Source organism: Mucor mucedo, assembly GCF_025094135.1.
Source record: "Mucor mucedo strain NRRL 3635 chromosome Unknown EV154scaffold_42, whole genome shotgun sequence".
In the NCBI taxonomy this organism is placed as follows: Eukaryota; Fungi; Mucoromycota; class Mucoromycetes; order Mucorales; family Mucoraceae; genus Mucor; species Mucor mucedo.
This window is the reverse complement of record NW_026252326.1, coordinates 53,426-72,768: the sequence shown is the minus strand read 5'-3', so window position 1 is coordinate 72,768 and position 19,343 is coordinate 53,426. Positions and strand designations below refer to the sequence as shown.

The 19,343-nt window shown below is 36.8% G+C and overlaps 7 protein-coding genes and 1 non-coding gene across 8 annotated transcripts; 4 read left to right on the top strand and 4 right to left on the bottom strand.

Moving 5' to 3' along the window:
* Positions 1 to 136: 136 nt before the first annotated feature.
* EV154DRAFT_563212 (S-adenosyl-L-methionine-dependent methyltransferase) lies at positions 137 to 1,020 on the top strand (the record flags this gene model as incomplete). Its single annotated transcript, XM_051605770.1, has 3 exons — positions 137 to 259; positions 326 to 467; positions 533 to 1,020. The coding sequence occupies 3 exons, from the start codon at positions 137 to 139 to the stop codon at positions 1,018 to 1,020; spliced, it is 753 nt and encodes a 250-aa protein (XP_051457913.1).
* Positions 1,021 to 3,096: 2,076 nt separating this feature from the next.
* EV154DRAFT_400166 (uncharacterized protein) lies at positions 3,097 to 3,462 on the bottom strand (the record flags this gene model as incomplete). The annotated part of the gene is made up of 1 exon (XM_051595266.1): positions 3,097 to 3,462. A coding segment is annotated over one exon (366 nt), but the record flags the coding sequence as incomplete, so codon positions are not given.
* Positions 3,463 to 3,911: 449 nt separating this feature from the next.
* On the top strand, positions 3,912 to 7,126 carry EV154DRAFT_507607 (beta-lactamase-like protein). Its single transcript, XM_051601445.1, has 9 exons — positions 3,912 to 4,283; positions 4,347 to 5,214; positions 5,303 to 5,447; positions 5,529 to 5,810; positions 5,877 to 6,073; positions 6,140 to 6,306; positions 6,373 to 6,486; positions 6,555 to 6,710; positions 6,770 to 7,126. Exons 1-9 carry the CDS (start codon positions 3,916 to 3,918, stop codon positions 6,960 to 6,962), a joined length of 2,490 nt encoding a protein of 829 aa, XP_051457911.1. The 5' UTR covers positions 3,912 to 3,915; the 3' UTR covers positions 6,963 to 7,126.
* Positions 7,127 to 7,180: 54 nt separating this feature from the next.
* Positions 7,181 to 8,291, top strand: EV154DRAFT_481144 (Reticulon-domain-containing protein; the record flags this gene model as incomplete). The annotated part of the gene is made up of 3 exons (XM_051598377.1): positions 7,181 to 7,250; positions 7,304 to 7,507; positions 7,582 to 8,291. The coding sequence occupies 3 exons, from the start codon at positions 7,181 to 7,183 to the stop codon at positions 8,289 to 8,291; spliced, it is 984 nt and encodes a 327-aa protein (XP_051457910.1).
* Positions 8,292 to 8,385: 94 nt separating this feature from the next.
* EV154DRAFT_220249 (uncharacterized protein) lies at positions 8,386 to 9,518 on the bottom strand. Its single transcript, XM_051594419.1, has one exon. The coding sequence runs from the start codon at positions 9,191 to 9,193 to the stop codon at positions 8,480 to 8,482; it is 714 nt and encodes a 237-aa protein (XP_051457909.1). The 5' UTR covers positions 9,194 to 9,518; the 3' UTR covers positions 8,386 to 8,479.
* A 904-nt stretch (positions 9,519 to 10,422) lies between these two features.
* Positions 10,423 to 11,847, bottom strand: EV154DRAFT_588141 (uncharacterized protein; the record flags this gene model as incomplete). The annotated part of the gene is made up of 6 exons (XM_051606823.1): positions 10,423 to 10,527; positions 10,598 to 11,112; positions 11,174 to 11,217; positions 11,280 to 11,351; positions 11,419 to 11,684; positions 11,743 to 11,847. The coding sequence occupies 6 exons, from the start codon at positions 11,845 to 11,847 to the stop codon at positions 10,423 to 10,425; spliced, it is 1,107 nt and encodes a 368-aa protein (XP_051457908.1).
* Positions 11,848 to 12,817: 970 nt separating this feature from the next.
* Positions 12,818 to 14,104, bottom strand: EV154DRAFT_551448 (uncharacterized protein; the record flags this gene model as incomplete). Its single annotated transcript, XM_051604979.1, has 3 exons — positions 13,966 to 14,104; positions 12,990 to 13,898; positions 12,818 to 12,907 (listed from the first exon to the last, which is right to left on the bottom strand). Exons 1-3 carry the CDS (start codon positions 14,068 to 14,070, stop codon positions 12,818 to 12,820), a joined length of 1,104 nt encoding a protein of 367 aa, XP_051457907.1. The 5' UTR covers positions 14,071 to 14,104.
* A 3,805-nt stretch (positions 14,105 to 17,909) lies between these two features.
* On the top strand, positions 17,910 to 17,992 carry EV154DRAFT_t59. Its single transcript has one exon. It is a non-coding gene; the product is annotated as a tRNA-Leu (tRNA).
* Positions 17,993 to 19,343: the final 1,351 nt, after the last annotated feature.

Below are 19,343 nucleotides of genomic sequence, written 5' to 3'. Positions count from 1 at the left end.
TGACTCTGTTTTTGATTTGTCTGTATAAAAAAAAGACTTCTATTTCTGTGTGTGTTTTTTGTTTTTGTGCCTACTTATTTCTTTTTCTTTTTTTTTTTCTTCTTCTTCTTCTTTTAAACAGAATATAACACTCTTTATGGAAAAGGAAGAGCCTGTTCTAAATGAGAATACGCTTCAATTGTATCAAGACTATGTTGGAATCAAGGATCCCCAAGAATTACGACTTCATTTAAAGCACATTCAAGACAGACTTGCCAAAGTAAAAAAAAAAAAAAAAGGGACACACACTGGACCTTCTGGAAAAAACTAAAAAAAAAGCTTATAGGAAGGAAAAATCTTTTATCGATGTATTCAACGCTATGAATTTGCATTTTCCAGAATATATCATCGATTCTTTTACCAACGTATCCTTGATTTGGGACACACGATAAAAGAACCTTATTTTCTAGATATTGGATGTTGCACAGGTAAGACAGGTTCACAGAAAAACAAAAAAAAATGATCTTTTAATAACCTTTTTTTCCCAAATTAGGCACAGATCTGAGAAAATTACTGTTGGACGGATATCCGGCAAATTTTCTTGTGGGTTTAGATATTGAACCCACCTACATTGACTGTGGTTATGCTCTCTTTCGTGACAAGGATCATTGTCCTATTCAATTCATTGTAGGTGATGTCTCGCTACTCACCACTCAAATGAGCGTGATCCATGCAGGCAGTGTATTTCACTTATTTTCAGATATTCACATGGTACGTGACTTTTTAAGGAAACTCACGCGCGTTTTAAAACCAGGTGGGATTATGGCTGGTTGTCATGTCTGTGCTGAATCCTCCACTCAATACTTTCGTGCCTCTAGTCAAAGTATGAAGTTTTACATTGGCATCCATGATTTTCAGGATTTACTCGTCTCCCAGGGTTTCACCGCCATCGAATTGGAAACACGGCCTCGCATTAGTCAGGATAAGGAAACTTTTACAGCTTTTTGGGTTTCTTTTTACGCTGTATACCAACCTGCATAATTGTTTTTTATTATTTTTTATTATTTGTTAATTCATTAATTTAATTAAATTAAAGAAAGAGAGAGAAAAGAGAGCAGTGCTCTTTTTTTTTTTTTTTGATTATCTTCGACGTGACACCTTCTTTTTACCACGCACTTCTTTACAATACCCAAGATGACCAGGTTTAAACGGTAACTTGCAGAAAATACATATATTGTCTTCTGCATCCTTTCGATTACTCAAGGTAATCTTTCGACGGTTGCTAGGGGGTGGAGAAACAGGGGACACACTTCGACTTCGACGTCCCGCTTTGGAGTAGGACGAAATCACCATTTGTGCCTGTCTACAATCTTTGGTTAGATGCGTGGCATTCTTACCATGAACATAACATCCTTCTCCTTCTCCAATGGGTGAAGGGGAGCGTGAAGAATTACGATACCGATGACTACTACTACTACTACTACGTCTTGGTGAAGGTGACCTTCTTCTACTATAAGAAGGTGACGCAGAACGTCCCTGTTCTTGCTGCTGTTGTTGTTGCTGTAGTTCTTGTTGTCGTAGCTGTAATTGTCGTGCTTGTTCTTGTAATTTTGCTTGGTTTTGTGCTTGTTGTTGGGCTTGTTGTAATTGTTTAATTCTCTGTTCATGCAATAGTTTTTGTTTTAACAGGTAATGTTCTTGATGTGGATTTTGCGGCTGCTGTGGCTGTGGCTGCTGTTGTTGCTGTTGTTGCTGTTGTTGTTGCGGCTGCTGTTGCTGTTGTGGTAGCTGTTTTTGCTGTTGCTGTTGTGGTTGTTGTTGCTGTTGTTGCTGTTGTGGTTGTTGTGGTTGTGGTTGTTGTTGTGGTTGTTGTTGTTGTGGTTGTGGTTGTTGTGGTTGTGGTTGTGGTTGTTGTGGTTGTGGTTGTTGTGGTTGTGGTTGTGGTTGTGGTTGCTGCTGCTGCTGCTGTTGCGATGTCAATGCTGATGATTTCATATTCAACATTTGTTCTCGTAAAGTGCGTACACGCTCTTTTAATGCATCTGGGAAAGGTATATTCTTAGCTCCAAACATTTTTGCCGTTTCCACCACTTGTAAACTGGTCATTCCTGCAATATTTTGATCAATTTTAATTTGCTGGGGAGTTTTCTCTGTGTTAGTCTTGGATCCTGCAGCTGTGCTAGGCTGTGCTGGCATGGCCTTGACAGGCGCTTCGTCTTTCACAGGTTTAACAGTTGTGCTGGCAACCGCAGGCGCAGAGGCAGATGCAGGAGGAGGAAAAGGTGCAGCGCTAAAAGCAGCGGGGAGTGGAGTAGCAACAGCATGGGTAGCACGGGGAGAAGGTGATAAGCTTTGAAAACTCAAGGATTTTACTAACGCAGCAGGAGAGCCTTGCGCTGACACAGGCTGTGATGTTGTCTGCATTGGCTCAGATTGTGGTGATGTTTGCATAGGCTTTGTTGCTTCTTGCACAATAGGCGGAGTTGGTTCTTGCATAGGTTGAGGTTGTGATTCTGTTACTTGCATAGGTTGCAATACTGTTTCTGACACAGGCTGTGATACTTTTTCTTGTATGGGCTCTGGTTGCACTGACACTGGTTGCTGTGGTTCTTGCACTGATGCGGCTTCCATAGGCTCGAGTTTATGCGTATGCTCTACTATCGATACGGCATTTTCACCAGCACCAGTAGCACCACCACCACCAGCAGTAATCGCAGGCTTATGATGAATGTATTTGGTAAGTATGGTAGGACTGTGTAACTTGGGCACTCCGGGTAATCGCGTGAATGACATGTAAGGGTATTTGACGATCACGAAATCTGGACAATTGGAAGTAGAATGATTGGCTAACAGATGAAATTCGCAGTCCTGTTGATTGACTTTTTCGTGTTGTAGATGGAGAGCGACGTGTGCCGTCTTTGAGTAAAAGACAAAGTCACCTTCATTTGCGGTGAGAAAGACGACAGCTCTTTGTTGTACGTCTTCGAGATTACAATGAAAGCTAGTGGTAGCGTCATAATCCATGGTGGATGAAATCATGTCACGGATGTTCGCGGGTAAACCCAAGAGATAAGCATCTGTCACGTCGATTTGAGCTTCCGTAGCCAATCTGGAGAAACGACGATTAGCCATGTCGATCGTTTCTCTGTCTGGTGAAAAAGTAAAATTAGAGATGATGCTCAAGACGGTAGCAGGTCTGGCAGGAACATCAAACTTGCACATAAGCCTTCTTTTGACTTGTGACCAGTTTAACCTGAGATTATTGGCGGGTTGGAACGTCAAATGAATCCACATGAAGCGTTCATAATTGTTGGAACTACAAGCGAGTAATAATTTAAGCCAATCCTTTTCAATTTGTAAGTTCTTTGTGACGAATTCTGTACAATAAGCTTCGAGTTTTTGACAAAAGTCAAAGACACATTCGAATTGTTCTTGTTGAGGGTTAATGAGTTCGTCTGTCTTTAATTGAAAAACAAATGAAGGTTTAAAGTCTTGCTCTGGTGGCGACTCAGTTTTGATATGAGGCGTTTGTTGTTGCGTTTCCACTTGAGAACATAATTCTTGGATTTCTTTGCCAACGTGTTGAAGGCTTACCATACTGGTGGCGTTTGGCTCTCCATCCTTTGGAAGTAGACTAGACCACTTGGCTAATAATCCAATTAGGTCTTGTCTATCCTTGTCTTCCGCCTGCATCATTTCTTTTTTTCTCTGTTATTCTTTATTGTGTTATTTTCTGAGATCTTCCTCTCTGTATACCTATCTGCTAATTTTTTTTTAGCTACTGTTTACCTGTTTTAAGTAAAACAAGGTAAAGAGTAAAAAAAGAAAAATGCAATTGTCCTCAATTTAAAAAAAAAAAGGTGACAGTCACTATTTTTGGACGATCGTTTATGGTTTTTTTTTTTTTTTTTTTTTTGCTATTCTTTTGTCCAACTCATGCTATTATTCCATTGTCGTTTAATACATAGACCATTGGGATCGTTTATTCAGAAAAGAGGCATGAAAGCATATATCCAAATCTTGGGACAAAACTCCCCCGAGGGACCACCCAGTCTTATTGTTCACTACGACAACCAACGATATTTATTCAACTGTCGAGAAGGTACACAACGTCTCTGTGTGCAAGAAAAGGCTCGATTAGCCAAAACTTCCAATGTCTTTCTTTCAAGACTCTCATGGGATTGTCTTGGTGGATTACCCGGTATGCTTTTGACTTTAACGGACGCTGGTATCAAGCATATCGGTATTCACGGAGGTAAAAATCTTGCTCATTTTATTGCTTCCACCCGTCACTTTGTCTACAGGTAAAAACTACAATTCAAAGAACTTCAAAAGTGTAAGCTAACGATGATTTAACCCTTTGACAGAACGAGCACCACGGTCGATTTGCACGAAATAGACGAAACATGTCAACCTTTTACTGATAAAAACCTAACTGTCACACCTGTCATTGTCCACTCAAAGAAACACAACAAACGTAATTACCAAACGTACAGCAGTAACAGCAGTGGTAGCGAATCCTCTTATTCTTCTTCTTCAGACAGTGAAAAGAGACTTTCGAAAAATGTTGAAATGACTGTCACCGAAGCTCAAACTTATCGAAGAGGCGTAGTCAGCATGATGTTTACTAACACCGACAATGGACAAAAAGCACCCGGTCATACCATTGAAGCTGAATGTTCTCCAAGACCCACTGTGCATCCACTTTCCGAAGAAGCAGCTAAATCAGCAGTTACAGCAGTTACAGCAACAACAACAACAGTGGCAGTAGAGGTCAAGGAAAAGGCCGGGACTCGTGTTGTGAATAACAATCAGCGAAATTTCTTGATGAAATCTTTACCCAAATCCAAACCCGATACGTCTGCCATTACTTATATCTGTCAGGGAGCTTCTGTGACACCTAAATTCAATAAGGCTGCTGCCATGGCATTGGGTCTTAAACCAGGTCCAGTGTATGGACAATTACAAAAGGGATTAGATGTGACTTTACCCGACGGTCGTGTTATTACGCGTGATATGGTATGTGATCCTGAAGTGCCCGGTCACGTATTTGTCGTTGTGGATTGTCCCAATACCTCATATATTGATAGTTTAGTGAATTCAGATGCATTTGATAAGTATTTGGATCCAGAGGGAAAATCAAAAATTAATGTCATGATTCATCATTTGGGAAATAATGTTATTCATGATGAACGGTATAAAAAATGGCTTCAACGATTTGATACCACCACCGATGTAAGTAGAAACAAAAAAAAACAAAAAAAATCAGAAAAATGCTTTTTGAAACACACACACACTTACCGTCCATTGATATATAACGTAGCATATTTTTGGATCGACCGATTTGTGTGCACAAACTGTCCAATTTACATCACATGCTATTGGACAAGTCAAACTCAATAAGTTGAATGAATCGATTTTCCCTATTCCACACTATAGCAACAAACCAGCATTGGACTTATCTACAGGTAATTTTTTTTTTTAAAAAAAAAGAAAATTTATTTATAGGTACGCACAGAAATATTGACACGTAACCTTAAAAAAAAAAGTTCAAGGAATTCCAAAGAACAGTTATGCACTGAAAAATATGACCAGCTATAATTTAGAACCACGTAACGGTATTGCGCATTTAGATCGACCTGATTTTAATCATACGAACTTGAATCTTGCGGAAATCAAGGAAATTGATGAGAATCACGAGTACACCCATGCTGTGAAATTAGCACGTATTGAAGCGACTAAAGTGGATACGAGTGAGGATTTTCCCGGAAAAGATGTTGAGGTTATTACCTTGGGAACCGGAAGTTCGATCCCCGCCAAATATCGCAACGGTAAAAAACAAAAACAAAAAAAAAACCATATTTATTTTTTTTGTTTATTAAATGATGTATAAATAGTAAGTGCTACGTTGGTTAAAATTCCAGGGTACGGGTCCATCATGTTGGATGCAGGTGAAGGTACATATGGTCAAATGATGCGTAGGTATGGACCGAATGTGGACAAGGAAATGAGTGATATTCGATGTATTTTTGTGTCTCATTTACACGCCGATCATCATTTGGGTGTGATTCAGTTACTCAGAAAATGGAACATGGTATTGATATAAACAAGTTTCTTTTTTTTTATCGAGCGTTTTTATACTAACAAGTGATAAAATTAGGCAAACAGGAGAAATGATACGATTACTGTTGTTGCTCCGTTTGTTTATAAACACTGGTTACATGAATACCGTCATGTTGAATACATAGGGTCTCATAGTAGAATCAATTTTATTCGAAATGAAAATCTCTTGTCCAGAACCGAACCCAGAGGACATGAGCTTAAACAGTAAGTTTTTTTTTTTTAGGACCTAAAAAAAAAAAGACACTAAAATATGGAGGCGGGGAAGAATAGTTTAAATGAGTTAAAGAAGGCGCTTGGTTTAGAATCGATTGAACCTGTTGAGGTCATTCATTGTCGATGGGCCTATGGTTTATCTATCAAGCATCAATCCGGCTGGAAACTTGTGTATTTATTTGTATATGTTCCATAAACAACAACAAATTAAAAAAAAAGGTGTTCTTTTTTTTTTCTAGTTATTCTGGTGATACTCGACCTTGTGATAAATTGGTCGAAGCAGGACAAGATGCCACTTTATTGATTCATGAGGCAACGTTAGAAGATGCCAGTTTGGATAAAGCGATTGCCAAACGTCACACTACAACGGGAGAAGCGATCCAAGTTGGAAAAAGGTGAATAAAGAATAGTAACGTCATTCTGTGATGTTGTAAGCTAAACTACTTTTAAATAGAATGAATGCCCGATTTACGTTGTTGAATCATTTCAGTCAACGCTATCCTAAATTGCCAGTCCTCTCGGAAGAACAGTCCAATGTTTGCTTTAGTTTCGATATGATGTCCATTCCAATCAGTCAAATGCCCTTATTACCCAAATACACCAACGCTATTCAACTTGCTTTTAAAGAAGAAGAAGACGATGGTTGAAACTAAAAATCATTTGACTTGTTCTTTTTTAAAAAACGCCCAAAAAAAACTTGTGTTACAGAGATAGAGTAATAATCATGATGAAACTTTATCATATGCATTAAAAAAACACGTAATAAAAGTCTTTTTTTTTTTCATTATTTTAGTTTATAACTCTCTTTCTTTTTTCTCAACTTTTTTTTTTTGTTTTTTTCAACACTAACAAAATAAAAAATAAAATGACTGATTTTGCTCCTATTAATACCTCTGCTCCAGAGATGGATTCTCCTGTTCCCTCTGCTATTGCTCGTAAGTGATTTCATCCTATCGTCATCATAAGACAACTAACCTGTATATTTTAGCCCCTATTCGTGATACTTACAAGGAAAATGCCTTTGATACCCCTCCTCCTTCTACCAAGCCTACTGCTCCTCTTGCTGCTGCAACCACTCCCATCCCAACTGCTGCTGCTGCCACTGCTGCTCCTACTGCTGCCAAAACCCAGGCACCCAGTCAAGCTAAGTCCAACTTCAAATATACCTCTCCTGCTGTTAACTTCGAGGATGGTAAGTTTTTTAAATATAAAAAAAAAAGTTCTATGACGTGATTTATTCATCATTTTATTTTATTTTCCAAAAAGATGCTCCCACTTATTTAAAGACCAAGGTAGAATCACTCATTTACTGGGAATATCCCAAGAAGAGTGCTACAGTACTTGTGGGATCACTCAGTATCCTCGTGTTGACACAATATTATTCTCTTTTGCAAATCATTGCTGGTGTATTCACGCTTGTGACTGGTATGAATTGGGTCTTTGTCAACACACACAAGCAAGGACAACGATTCATTGGAGGTAAATCAGTGGAGAACATATCTAACCCACACAGTGCTCGTCTTCAAGCCAAGGGTACCTATATCCCCCGTGATCGCGTTTTACGTACAGCTCAATTAACTGTTGACGTGGTTGAGGTGATCACCCAACAAATCACAAAATTGGTCTTGATTGAAGATAATTGGAAATCAGCCATTTCATTAGTAGTTTCTTATTTGGTCTGGACTCTTGCCAAGTTTGTCCCCACCAAGTACTTGGCTGCTATCTTTGTTCTCTCCTCATTCTCCGTACCTCGTTTATACCTTCAACATAAGGAATTGGTGGATGGTCAAGTAGCTATTCAGTCCAAGAAGGCATGTGCTTTAGCTGAACAATATGGCGGTGTTGCTGGTGGTAAGGTCAAGGAACTCACAGAACAAGCTAGATCTTTTATCAAGAGTAAGACTTCCGGTGCTGCTGCCACCGCTTCTTCTGCTGCTCCTGCTGCTTCTATTCCCACTCCTCAAAAGACAGAGTAAACAAATCACCCTCATCGTCTATCTCCCTTGTAAAATCACCCTGTTTTATATTAAAAAAAAAAGACATGTTTTATTAAAAAATTATTATTTTTGAACAACTTGGAGAAGCGGGGTAGTTTCGGTTGTGGCTGGGTATCTTTTGAATAGCTTGTGATACAGGGAAACAACAAGAACTACAAAGTTTTAAATTAATCATGATTATAGTGATGTGCTTCTCGTTGATTCTTACAATATAAATAACCCGCTGAAAGACGAGCACCGCTTTTATAATGACCATGTCTTACACAGGTTCTTATTAAATTCTTAATAAACACATCATCACCATAATAAAACGGGGCATACTGCACTAAGGATTGAATTTGGGGTGTGGTACAGACTGCACCTTTTCTTAAACAGAGTAAAGTTGCGGGACCTTTGTACAAGTGCACATCACGCGGTTTGAACCCGACCGTGATATGAAAATGGCCATGGCCGAGACCCAGAAACCCTCTCATTCGTTGCCCCCATGGCCAGTGCAGCACTCGATAATAAGTTACCGCCTCACCTTCCTCTGTACTGCCCAAACCTAAATCCACAGGCCGTTCCCATTCACTGGCTTGTCCAAATTCGTTTATCACAGTGTCTCGTACATGCTTAAGTGCGTCTCGTGCGTGCTTTCGTGCTTTTTTTCGGTTGCTTTCTTCTTCTTCTGCGGGTGGTGGCATCAAGTACCTCATATCTAAATGGTTCACTACTGTAATGTGATGACCACTGCCTTGATCCCGCGTGATCCGGTTTTGAATCATTTCAGAAGTGACATGCTCAGTAGATTGATTCCCAAGTTGATCAATGTACGATCCATGAAGTGAAAGGTATCTGGACTTGGCTTCAAATACCATCTCAGGTTCGCCATGTTGTTCCATACTAGGTCGATTATAATTATTTAAAAGAAGAAACTCTATCAACTAGACAATTTTTTTTTTATTTCTTAAATATGGCTTCGGCGATTATAAGTTTTTAGGCTCACATCCGGTGATTAAGACGCAGCATTGACATTATAAATTATAAAAGTGCCACAAAGATATGGAGAACATTAGTTTTTTTATTATTATTACGAGATCGCGGCCCCAGCCCACTTCGGTAATTTTTTGACCTTCGCTTCGCTACGGTAAAAATAACCTACGTTCATGCTGGGGGCGATCTCGCGCCTGCAGCGGGCCACCGACGCCACTCAATGTTTATAAATGGGACAAAAATAGATTTTATTGATAATGAATATTTTATGTTTAATTTTGTATTCGAGTTAGTACTTCAGTAAATACAACGTTGTCTGTGAGTCTTGAAAATGACTGCCCTTTCAGTAACATTACTTTGAGATTAGCAGGATTACGGACCCGTGATAAAGCAACATAAAGTTGACCGTGCGTGAAAACGGGTATGATCAGACAATTGGTGCAAAAGAAAGAGTTTGGCCTTGGTCGGAACTTACAGCCCCTCCCAGCTCACTCAATGCTAATCAATTTTTTTCACTCAATGTTTTATGTACTGTGTTGGTCGGGACTTACAGCCCCTCCCAGCTCATTCAATGCTAATCATTATTTTTTTCACTCAATGTTTTATGTACTATGTAGGTTGGGACTTACAGCCCCTCCCAGATCACTCAATGCTAATCAATTTTTTTCATTCAATGTTTTGTGTACTGTGTTGGTCGGGACTTACAGCCCCTCCCAGCTCAGTAGGTGTTTATTATACTCATACATGTCTGTTGCTTCGACCTGCGCTTCGCTTGGCCGCGCAAAAAAAAAAAAAAAAAAAAAAGAACAGTCCGAATTACTAAATATGGTATATACTGCAAAGTCAAAACAATCATTATAATATTGATACATGTCTGTTGCTTCGACCTGCGCTTCGCTTGGCCGCGCAAAAAAAAAAAAAAAAAAAAAAGAACAGTCCGAATTACTAAATATGGTATATACTGCAAAGTCAAAACAATCATTATAATATTGATACATGTCTGTTGCTTCGACCTGCGCTTCGCTTGGCCGCGCAAAAAAAAAAAAAAAAAAAAAAGAACAGTCCGAATTACTAAATATGGTATATACTGCAAAGTCAAAACAATCATTATAATATTGATTATTATGATGATGATGAATTAGACTGAATTCTTCTTTGCTACTGCTGCTGCGGCTGCTGCTGCTTTTTCAGCAAGATCTTGTCGTCTTGATTTACTCTCGGGATCAAAGTATGGTCTCTCAGCCTAAGTGCATGTATACAAAGTGTTAGAATAAACAATAATAAAAAGCATTTTATAAAATTCAGCTACTTACAGTAGGAGTTACTCTCCAGCCATGACGTCTTCCTACAGTAAAGTAATCAAAGATAGCGGTATGGAATGTCGAGCGATTATCCCAAATTGCCACACTATCTTCTTCCCACTTGAATCGAACCTGAAAGTTATGGCCTCCACTCACATGCTCATACAAGTGATCTAACAAGAGTTTAGATTCACGTGTACTGAGACCCACAATAGACTTGGTGAAACCCGGTTGGACAAACAATCCCTTCCAGCCAGTGACAGGGTGAGTACGCACGATGGGGTGAACAGAATCGACGAATTCACGACGAATGAAAGTTCCAGTACGTTTGGCATTTTCGGTATGGATTTGACCCGTATGCACCGCGCTGAGTCCCTCCACAAATTTTTGAAAGGGAGGAGAGAGACGATCGTAGGCTTCGTAAGCAGATGCCCACATGGTATCACCGCCCGATTCAGGGGAAGTGTCAATCTTCAAAATAGAAATACCTGCAGGTTGGTTCTCGTAGGTAATGTCGCTATGCCAACCTAATCAAATAAAGAAAGAGAATTAGTTGAATTTTATGTGTTTTGACTGGTCACTATGTACCATCGGCGGCAGCCTTGCTTTCGAAATATTGAGTGAGCGTGGGACTAAGAAAGAGTAATTAGACGATCCTGTTTCTACTTTTTAACAAACAGTAAAAATTCTTTACTTTTTCTCGTCATAGAATAAACTGATAACCTCGGGAAGACCTTCGGGATGTCCTATCGTATTATGAATATGACTGAGATAAACAATTTTTCAAATGAGTCAAAAAAACAAAATATATACAACAAGAAAATAAAACTTACGGACGACCAAAGTATTTTCCTAATTCAACTGCTTGATAAGGATCCAAATCCTGATTACGAAAGAAGACAACACCTCTTTCAGCGGCCAATAAAGCTAAATCATTCTTTTGCTGATCGGACAATTGAGAGAGTTGAAGACCATGGATTTCTGTACCGATGATAGGAGTCAAGTCAAAGACTTCAGTTGCGTTATCGAAAAGCGATGCTTTCTTAGGGTCACCTCTTTTACCAGCATCTACATGCTCAAAAGGTTCAAGAGGAGGGTACTATAGAACTTATGGTCAACATCAAAGAATTATGGAAAAGTATTTAGTAATAACTTACGGAAACTTGAGGATAAACTTGATATAAACCCTTCTCACGAACCAATTTTTTTAAGTCTAATTTCTTAAATTGTTCAGATATGGTTTCAGGCGTATTGGGGGGCATTTTTAATAAAAAGGATGTGTGTTAATAAGTCTTTTCTATCATCAAAAAAAAATAGACCCTTTCTTTTTATAATGTAAAGATTATTTGTGAAACGTTACTACTACGATTCACTTTTTATAAATTTCAAATACGCATCATTTTTTGCGTGCCCGGTAATTGGAATCGCGTCAGATGAAACAGCTCATTCGCAATAGATTGTCTATCTATATTTTCCCCACACACACACACACACACATGTATCGCGGGAGGCGGGGAGGCGGGGAGGAGAAATGGTTTTACCTGTATAGATGTTCGCAATATTGTCCTTATAATTCCTCATTTCTATTTTTGATGAGGCAAGAGATAGCGTGCGTGGGTAGAAGTGAGAGGCTTGTCAAAGTGAGTGTGTGAATTATCTAATATCTCTCTTTTAAGATGGTCCTGTACTTTCTTCTGTTGAGTGCGTGATTACATTTTTTTATGAGCATTAATATTTATAATAATAAACAAGCAAAATTGCATCAAAATTTGAAAATAATTTACAAAGGAAGCTATGAGCTGACGCTAAAAAAGTCCTTATTAATATTGACAGTGTTACATATATTTGCTTACTGTCACTGATTAAAAAAAAACTCCAAAATCCATTCCATTAAAAAATCATTGTACATCAAAGGTCTTTAAAGACACAAGCGAGAAGAATAGTAAACATTTTATTTATTACAGCTCAAATAATGATATTAAATTATTGTCATTCATTGTCCTTACTTAATTATAAACTGTTTCTAGTTAAAATAAAATTACTGTGATGTGATCTTTATGTTTATTGCAAAAAAATTCATAAGTGCTATTGATTTTTTTCCTTTATGAAATATTATTTTAGTCACTATAATATAGGGCCAATTTTTTTTTTTTTTTTTTTTTTTTTGCAAAATATTATTTATTAAAGGTTTAAAAGACTGCATGACACAATTGAGTTAAGAAAAACTCTGATTTAAGCCGTCTTTTGTTCAGCTTCAGTCTTCTTTTGTTGAAGTTCCTCCTTACGAGACTTGCTCTTGGGATCATAATAAGGTCTCTCGGCCTACATATAATAAATAAAAAGGGGAAAACGTAAATACAAAAAATTCAACCTATTGGAAGATATAAACAAATTTCTTTCTTACCTGAGTAGTGACTCTCCATCCGTGACGCTTACCGTCATCAAGGTAATCAAAGATAGCAGCATGACTTGTAACACGGTTATCCCAGACAGCGACGGCATTTTCAGTCCATCTGAATCGAACTTGGAAATCATATCCACCAGCAATATGATCATACAAGAATTGGAGGAGTGTATTGGATTCATGTCTGCTAAGACCTACAATACTACGAGTAAAACCAGGTTGAACATACAAGGATTTCCAACCAGTTACAGGATGAGTACGGACAATAGGATGGGTATGTGTATTATTTTGACGACGAGATGTTTTTCCACTGGCGACAGCACCATCAGCATGTTCTTTACCAGAATGAACAGCTTCAAGCCCTTCTAAAGTCTTCTTAATTTCGGGTGAGAGACGATCGTAGGCAGTATAACCAGATGCCCATAATGTATCACCGCCGGCCTCTCCAGGAATTGTGTCAATCTTCAAAAATGTGAAGCCAGGAGGTTGGAGTTCGTAACTAACATCGCTGTGCCAGCCGTCAGAAGCCCGCAACTGAGTGGTAAAATTACGTTCAAAAGGCGTACCAGGAACATCTTTTCCAAAGTAAATGGGAAGAATTTCGGGCAAGTTGGGAGGGTGGCCGGCAACGTTATGGACATGAAGAGGACCATAATGAGATCCAAGTTCAAGACCTTGGTAAGGATTGATATCTTGGTCTCTGAAAAATACAACACCACGTTCGGCAATGAGTAAAGCAAGGTCGTCCTTTTGTTGATTAGTCAACTTGGATAATTGAATGCCCTCGATTTCAGTACCAATATTAGGAGTCAAGTTAAAGACCTTAGTAGCATTTTCATAGAGTGAAGACTTTTTGGAATCAGCGCGGTGACCGACATCTTCATGCTTGAATGCTGTGAGTTCGGGATACTGTTTTACATAAAAGATAAGGGTTAGATAAATTCGTACTTTGATTTTTTGTGTTTATTCTACATACAGTTGTTTTGGGAAAATCAAGATAATAACCGGCTTCAGCTAATTGCTTGATATCAATTTGGTCTTGAACAGGAATGACTTGTTCATTTTGGTTAGGAGGAGACATTTTTACTGTACTAATTTGAATGGTTTCTTGATGTATATATTATTTCTTTGGAACAATTTATTGTCAGTATTTATACTATTTCGAAATAATAGGTGATATAGGTGATATAGGTGATATGGCGTGCTTTCCTGGATGATGTTAAGGTAAGAGAATATTTGCAATTTGATCTTGGATACTACTGAGACAGCATGTTCATAATTTATTGCGCAATTCAGTTTTTTGTTCCCATCGCACTGAACTCACTTCTTGCAAGCAAAAAAATTAATGCGAGAGGGGAGCCATAAATAATATTGATGTTCGTAAGTAATCTGTAAAAAAAAAGGGGGTACCAATATTTGTGTAATCACGACATTTGCATAGTAAAATTCGTTATGTGTACATTTAAAATGTTTTTCTAAAAGAGAAAAAAAGGTCGGTACAATACCGAAAGAAGGAGAACGGTTATACATAGAGCACATTCCTCTCTTCATAGTCTGTCCATCCTTTGGATGTATTATTTATCACTAACAGCGTATGATATGCGAGACCTGGTTAAAGAGAAAAAAGTGGGACGAATAAAGTCACATTCACGGCCCAATGTGTAACCAGGCGATCAAACAAGTTACAGTTGATCTTTCTGGGTGCAATGAGGCGACGCTATAATATTAAACAACGACAACGATAACAAAAAATGCATTGTATATTACTAAAGAATTTTATTATATAACAAGGAAAAGAATAGTCAATCTTGGGTGAATTAGCTTTATCAATAGTGTATCTGTATCACATTAACATAAACAATCCTTTTCAAGTGGGTTAAAAAAAACCCGGGCTGTTGATTAACTCCATAATAAGATTGTAGTGTTTAAGATTGTAGTGTTTTTTTAATTGGGATATCTAAATGTATGAAATCGCTCATAGGTGAGAAAAGTCAATAGATATTAGGTCATAATATTTGTTATTGTCTCATTGTCACATCCATTTATTTAAGAAACTTTAGCTCATTTCGTATTCATTTCATTATATTAAACATCATAAAAAAATCGATGTAAATATATTTAGTTTAATATTTTGTGATAATATAAACTTTTTTTTTCTTTATAAGACTTTTGGCACTAGGAAAAAAAGCTGTTGAATAGTCTTGTGTTTAATAAATTCTATAAAGCCCCCGTGTATATATATTATGGATGATTATTTGAAAATTCTCAATTTAGTTCAATTTATCCGGTTTTATTAGACTACGCTTTTGTTTATTTTTTCCGTAAAATTATTCAATTAGCGATATGGTCAGGATTTACATGATCTTTATAAGCGTATTTAAAAGCCCTGATCATCTAGCTTGAACTACGCAAATATCTACTGTGACATGGTATACAATTTAAGATTTTTCCCTCAAAAAAAAAGTTGCCTTTTTCTACTGCTGGTCTTAACTGAAAAGGTCTTACCCAATATTGGGTATGACTTTGTGTAACAAATGAATATAGTAAATATGCAGAGTATGTGTACCATGAGGTCCGTGCGGACAAATTCATACTGCCGTTCTCCAATAAGTTTGCTTTGAATAGACTTTCATGTATGATTAACCGTCAGGTCACTTTCGATTCTGTATGTGTAATAATAGCTTCATTTACCCTTTACAACATATGATAGGGTTTAGTGACGTTTTTCTGTTATCTTGGCATTCTGTTATAAACAATACCGAAGACGTTCTTAGTGGTTTATAATGAGAATGAAAAAAAAGCTAAATTTACTGGTAAGTCATCATGTGTAATTGTAAGTGGCCAAGTGTCTTTTTGTAAATGCTCAAAACTCATGATAGTTTTTCTTTCGTATAATGTGATATCCTTTGCTATATACTCTAGGTCGCATCTTTTTTTATTTATTTTTTATTCTTGGAACTCTGAATTTCTCATCGTATAAGGCATGTTACTATCTATCATCGGTGATCATTTCTGACAACATAATTACAATGTGTTTTTTGGCAATGAGGTCAACAAATGACCTTTCATATAATATGACACTAATTTATCTCTCGTTTTTATAGTAACTAAATTATTGTATTCCAGGTATTACATTGTACATCGTCAGAAATTCAATTTAAAAGAATTTTATTTACTACCAGTTTACTCAGTTCAGACAAATAAAAACAGGGATTGAGTAAAAAGCGAAGTCTATAATTTTTTTTTATCTGGTGATACCGTTCTTTCAAAGCATGTCGTATGAATAACGCGTCATTTTGTGATACCAGGATCACAACCTTTCCGATCCAAAATTAGACTCGCTCGTGTTCCTCGAATTATAAAATTCTAAAAAAAATTTACTTCAGTAAGACGATAAACCTTTAAGCCACGTTTTCTTTTCTTATAAAAACTTTTACTATTTTTTTCAACTCTTTTACTTCAAAAAAAAAAATACAAACAACGGTTATATATTACTGATAAAAAGTACAAAAAGAGCTTCCAAAACATTGACAATCAGTAAAGTTACAAGCAATGTCAGATAACCAAATAAAAACAAACAATACCCCTTCTGGGGAGCTTGATTTATCTCGCTATGAGAAGATTCCTATGGACCTAAACTTTTCCCCATTGAGGGAATACTTTGAAGGAATCCATTTATACAACAACAAAACCGAGGTAATGGAAACCCCATCATCAGCTGCTTATAAAACGATGCCAGTGGGGATTCCAGGATCTTTAGAAGCTATTGTCACTCATACTCAAAAAAAGAAGCACCATAAAAGCCGAAGAAAGCCTGTAGCACATACCTTGCCAGATGATGAATTAGAAGTATATATGGAGAGACGATTACTGCGGCAAAATGATAAGCCAAAGAGTAGTCAACCTTTTATTGTGGGAAGTTTACAAGAAAAACCACCTGTCCCTTGGCCAACTGCTTTGATGACAACAGCTGACAGCAAACTTCGCAATCGTTTGGTGAATAGACAAACTGTGAACTGGCCATTGTTACCTCATCATCATAATCATTTCACAGGGGATGAACAAGATATCATTTTTGATATGGAAAATGATTTCTTCAGTGATGGTATGAATAATGAAGATCCCCGTTTTAACACGAAATAATTTTTATCGTATCATTTGACCGTTGGCTCTTAATTTTTGTCAACTATTACTAAAGCCATCGTCATATGCCCTACCAAGTTTTACAAAATTAATAAAAAAAACATTCCTAATACTGATATTACTTGCCAGCTGGTTAATTCTATCCATAACATTTCATTTCAACGATTGTAAAGCTGAACATTATCCAAATGCTCTCTTGAGTTTTCGGTATCTGTTTTAGTAAATACGAATCCGATCTAGTTGATTGCCTATCTATCTCGAAATGATAATGATAAATCCTGCTACAATTTTTAATGCAGTCACTTCTTATTTTAATTGGTTTACTTTATGACAATAGTTGCTATCATGTGCATATATTAGTTTTACGTATCTATTAATCGCTACTAAAGACTTAGAAAAATGTTTTTCTCACTGTTAAAAACTTGACTTATTACTTCAAAAAACTAAAACAAAAAACTACTATAGTAGTACATTTATCGAAGCATATTATTTGAGTATGCTACTACAGAAAACGATACCTGAAAGACAGTATTATGCAATTCTACTTTATAATAATACTGAAGACAAAAATGTTTATTATATACTCTTTTAATAAATATTTTTTACGCAAAGATATAAACTTTCACGCATTCACAATGCCTTTTTCTCACAATCTGTCCCTAGTTTGCTTATAAGCCAATCAAAAACGATAAACGTAATATTCACGTGACTATCACGTGATTTTTATTTTTAAAGTATACGGGAATATAATTTATATTAAAATAACAGAAACAAGAAGCTGATTTGGCCGAGTTGGTCTAAGGCGCCGCACTCAAGTTGCGGTCTCGCAAGAGGCGTGAGTTCGAATCTCACAGTCAGCACTATTTTTTTTGCGATTCTTTTAATTCGTGTGACGTTGATATTCTGGAAGAATTGTTGTTTCTTGCTTTTCAGAGCACCATATATAATTAAGAAACTCTATCATTCTCTTCGCTTATTTTTAATATGTAACCTTTAGTTTCACCTTACAAAACCATAACCAGAAAGATACGGCTTTAACTTCGTCACAAACTTTACCTGTAATAAGTCTTGCTGGCTGGCTGACTAAAAGTTACATTCAGACATGTCTACATACGTTATTCGCAACTAAATAATGACGGACTTACGAACTAAAAATATAGTCAACGCATACGCTTGCTTCTTTTTATTAACCTACGAAAATTTCAAATCAAATGGTGCTTGATTTAATTCCATAAGTCCAGATTACATGTCTTTAATATTATTATTATCCTGCAACAATGACAGGTTAAAAATCGGCATTCAGATTAAAGGGATAATGAGCTTGAAAAATTGTTGGCCATTGCTGAGCAAGCCTTTACGAAGAACTCTTATATTGAGCGGGTGTTCTAATCCGATTTTTTAAAAAATGGATGAGGCCTACTTGGTAAAATATCCTCAAAGCTTAATTTAAGCCGTAGAACTCAATGTTTGGTCGTAATATGTACTCGGGACCTCATCCATTTTTTAAATATTGTTCAACGAGTTTTTAAAAAAAGTTTAATCATATATAAACTTTAAGAATTTAAACGCAATAAGTACTCCCTTTATACTATCCTTTACTGAAATCCCAATTGCTAACACCCTCTTTAAATACATCTTGATTGAAAAAAAAACAACTATAATCACTTTATTTGTTGACAAGGATTGGCAATGTTTAAGATTATATTGCTGAGCCCCTTTTTTTCTCTTCCTTCTTTTCCTACGTTATTGATGGTAATTGATGAGAGTTCATAAAAAAAAAAATAGTAATTGTTAAAAGAAGAATCGTGTCAGAAGCAATGAATACTTTTAGCTTGTATAACTCTTATCGATAATAGCTTCTCATTATTCTAGATAGAATAATTATTTAATTGCATGGACGTTAAAGCTATCACCATTGTAATATTGACAAAAAAGAACTCAAAGATTTCTTGCAGAAGCTGCTTATATGTACGACGTACAGCAAACTAATAGTATCAATATACACAAATAACAACTGCTCCTTTAAAGATTTAAATCTTTCTTTCAGCTTTTCGTCTACTTTCGAATTCGGTGTTGTCCAAATTTCGAACGAATTGCTTGGTTCCGTCTAATTTTACGAAACAGCCGATATGAGCTTCTCTGTCTATCTTTTTTTTTCTATGTTGTTTAACCGTTAAAAAAAAAAAAAACTCGATTTAAGTTCTTTTGTTG

What these genes read in the sequence shown, in the direction of transcription:
- EV154DRAFT_507607 (XM_051601445.1), top strand. Translation starts at nt 3,916, where the DNA reads ATGCTATTATTCCATTGTCGTTTAATACATAGACCATTGGGATCGTTT. An exon ending in ACCCGTCACTTTGTCTACAG is followed by an intron (nt 4,284 to 4,346) that starts GTAAAAACTACA and finishes ACCCTTTGACAG; the next exon opens with AACGAGCACCACGGTCGATT. An exon ending in CAATCCGGCTGGAAACTTGT is followed by an intron (nt 6,487 to 6,554) that starts GTATTTATTTGT and finishes TTTTTTTTCTAG; the next exon opens with TTATTCTGGTGATACTCGAC.
- EV154DRAFT_220249 (XM_051594419.1), bottom strand. Translation starts at nt 9,193, where the DNA reads ATGGAACAACATGGCGAACCTGAGATGGTATTTGAAGCCAAGTCCAGA.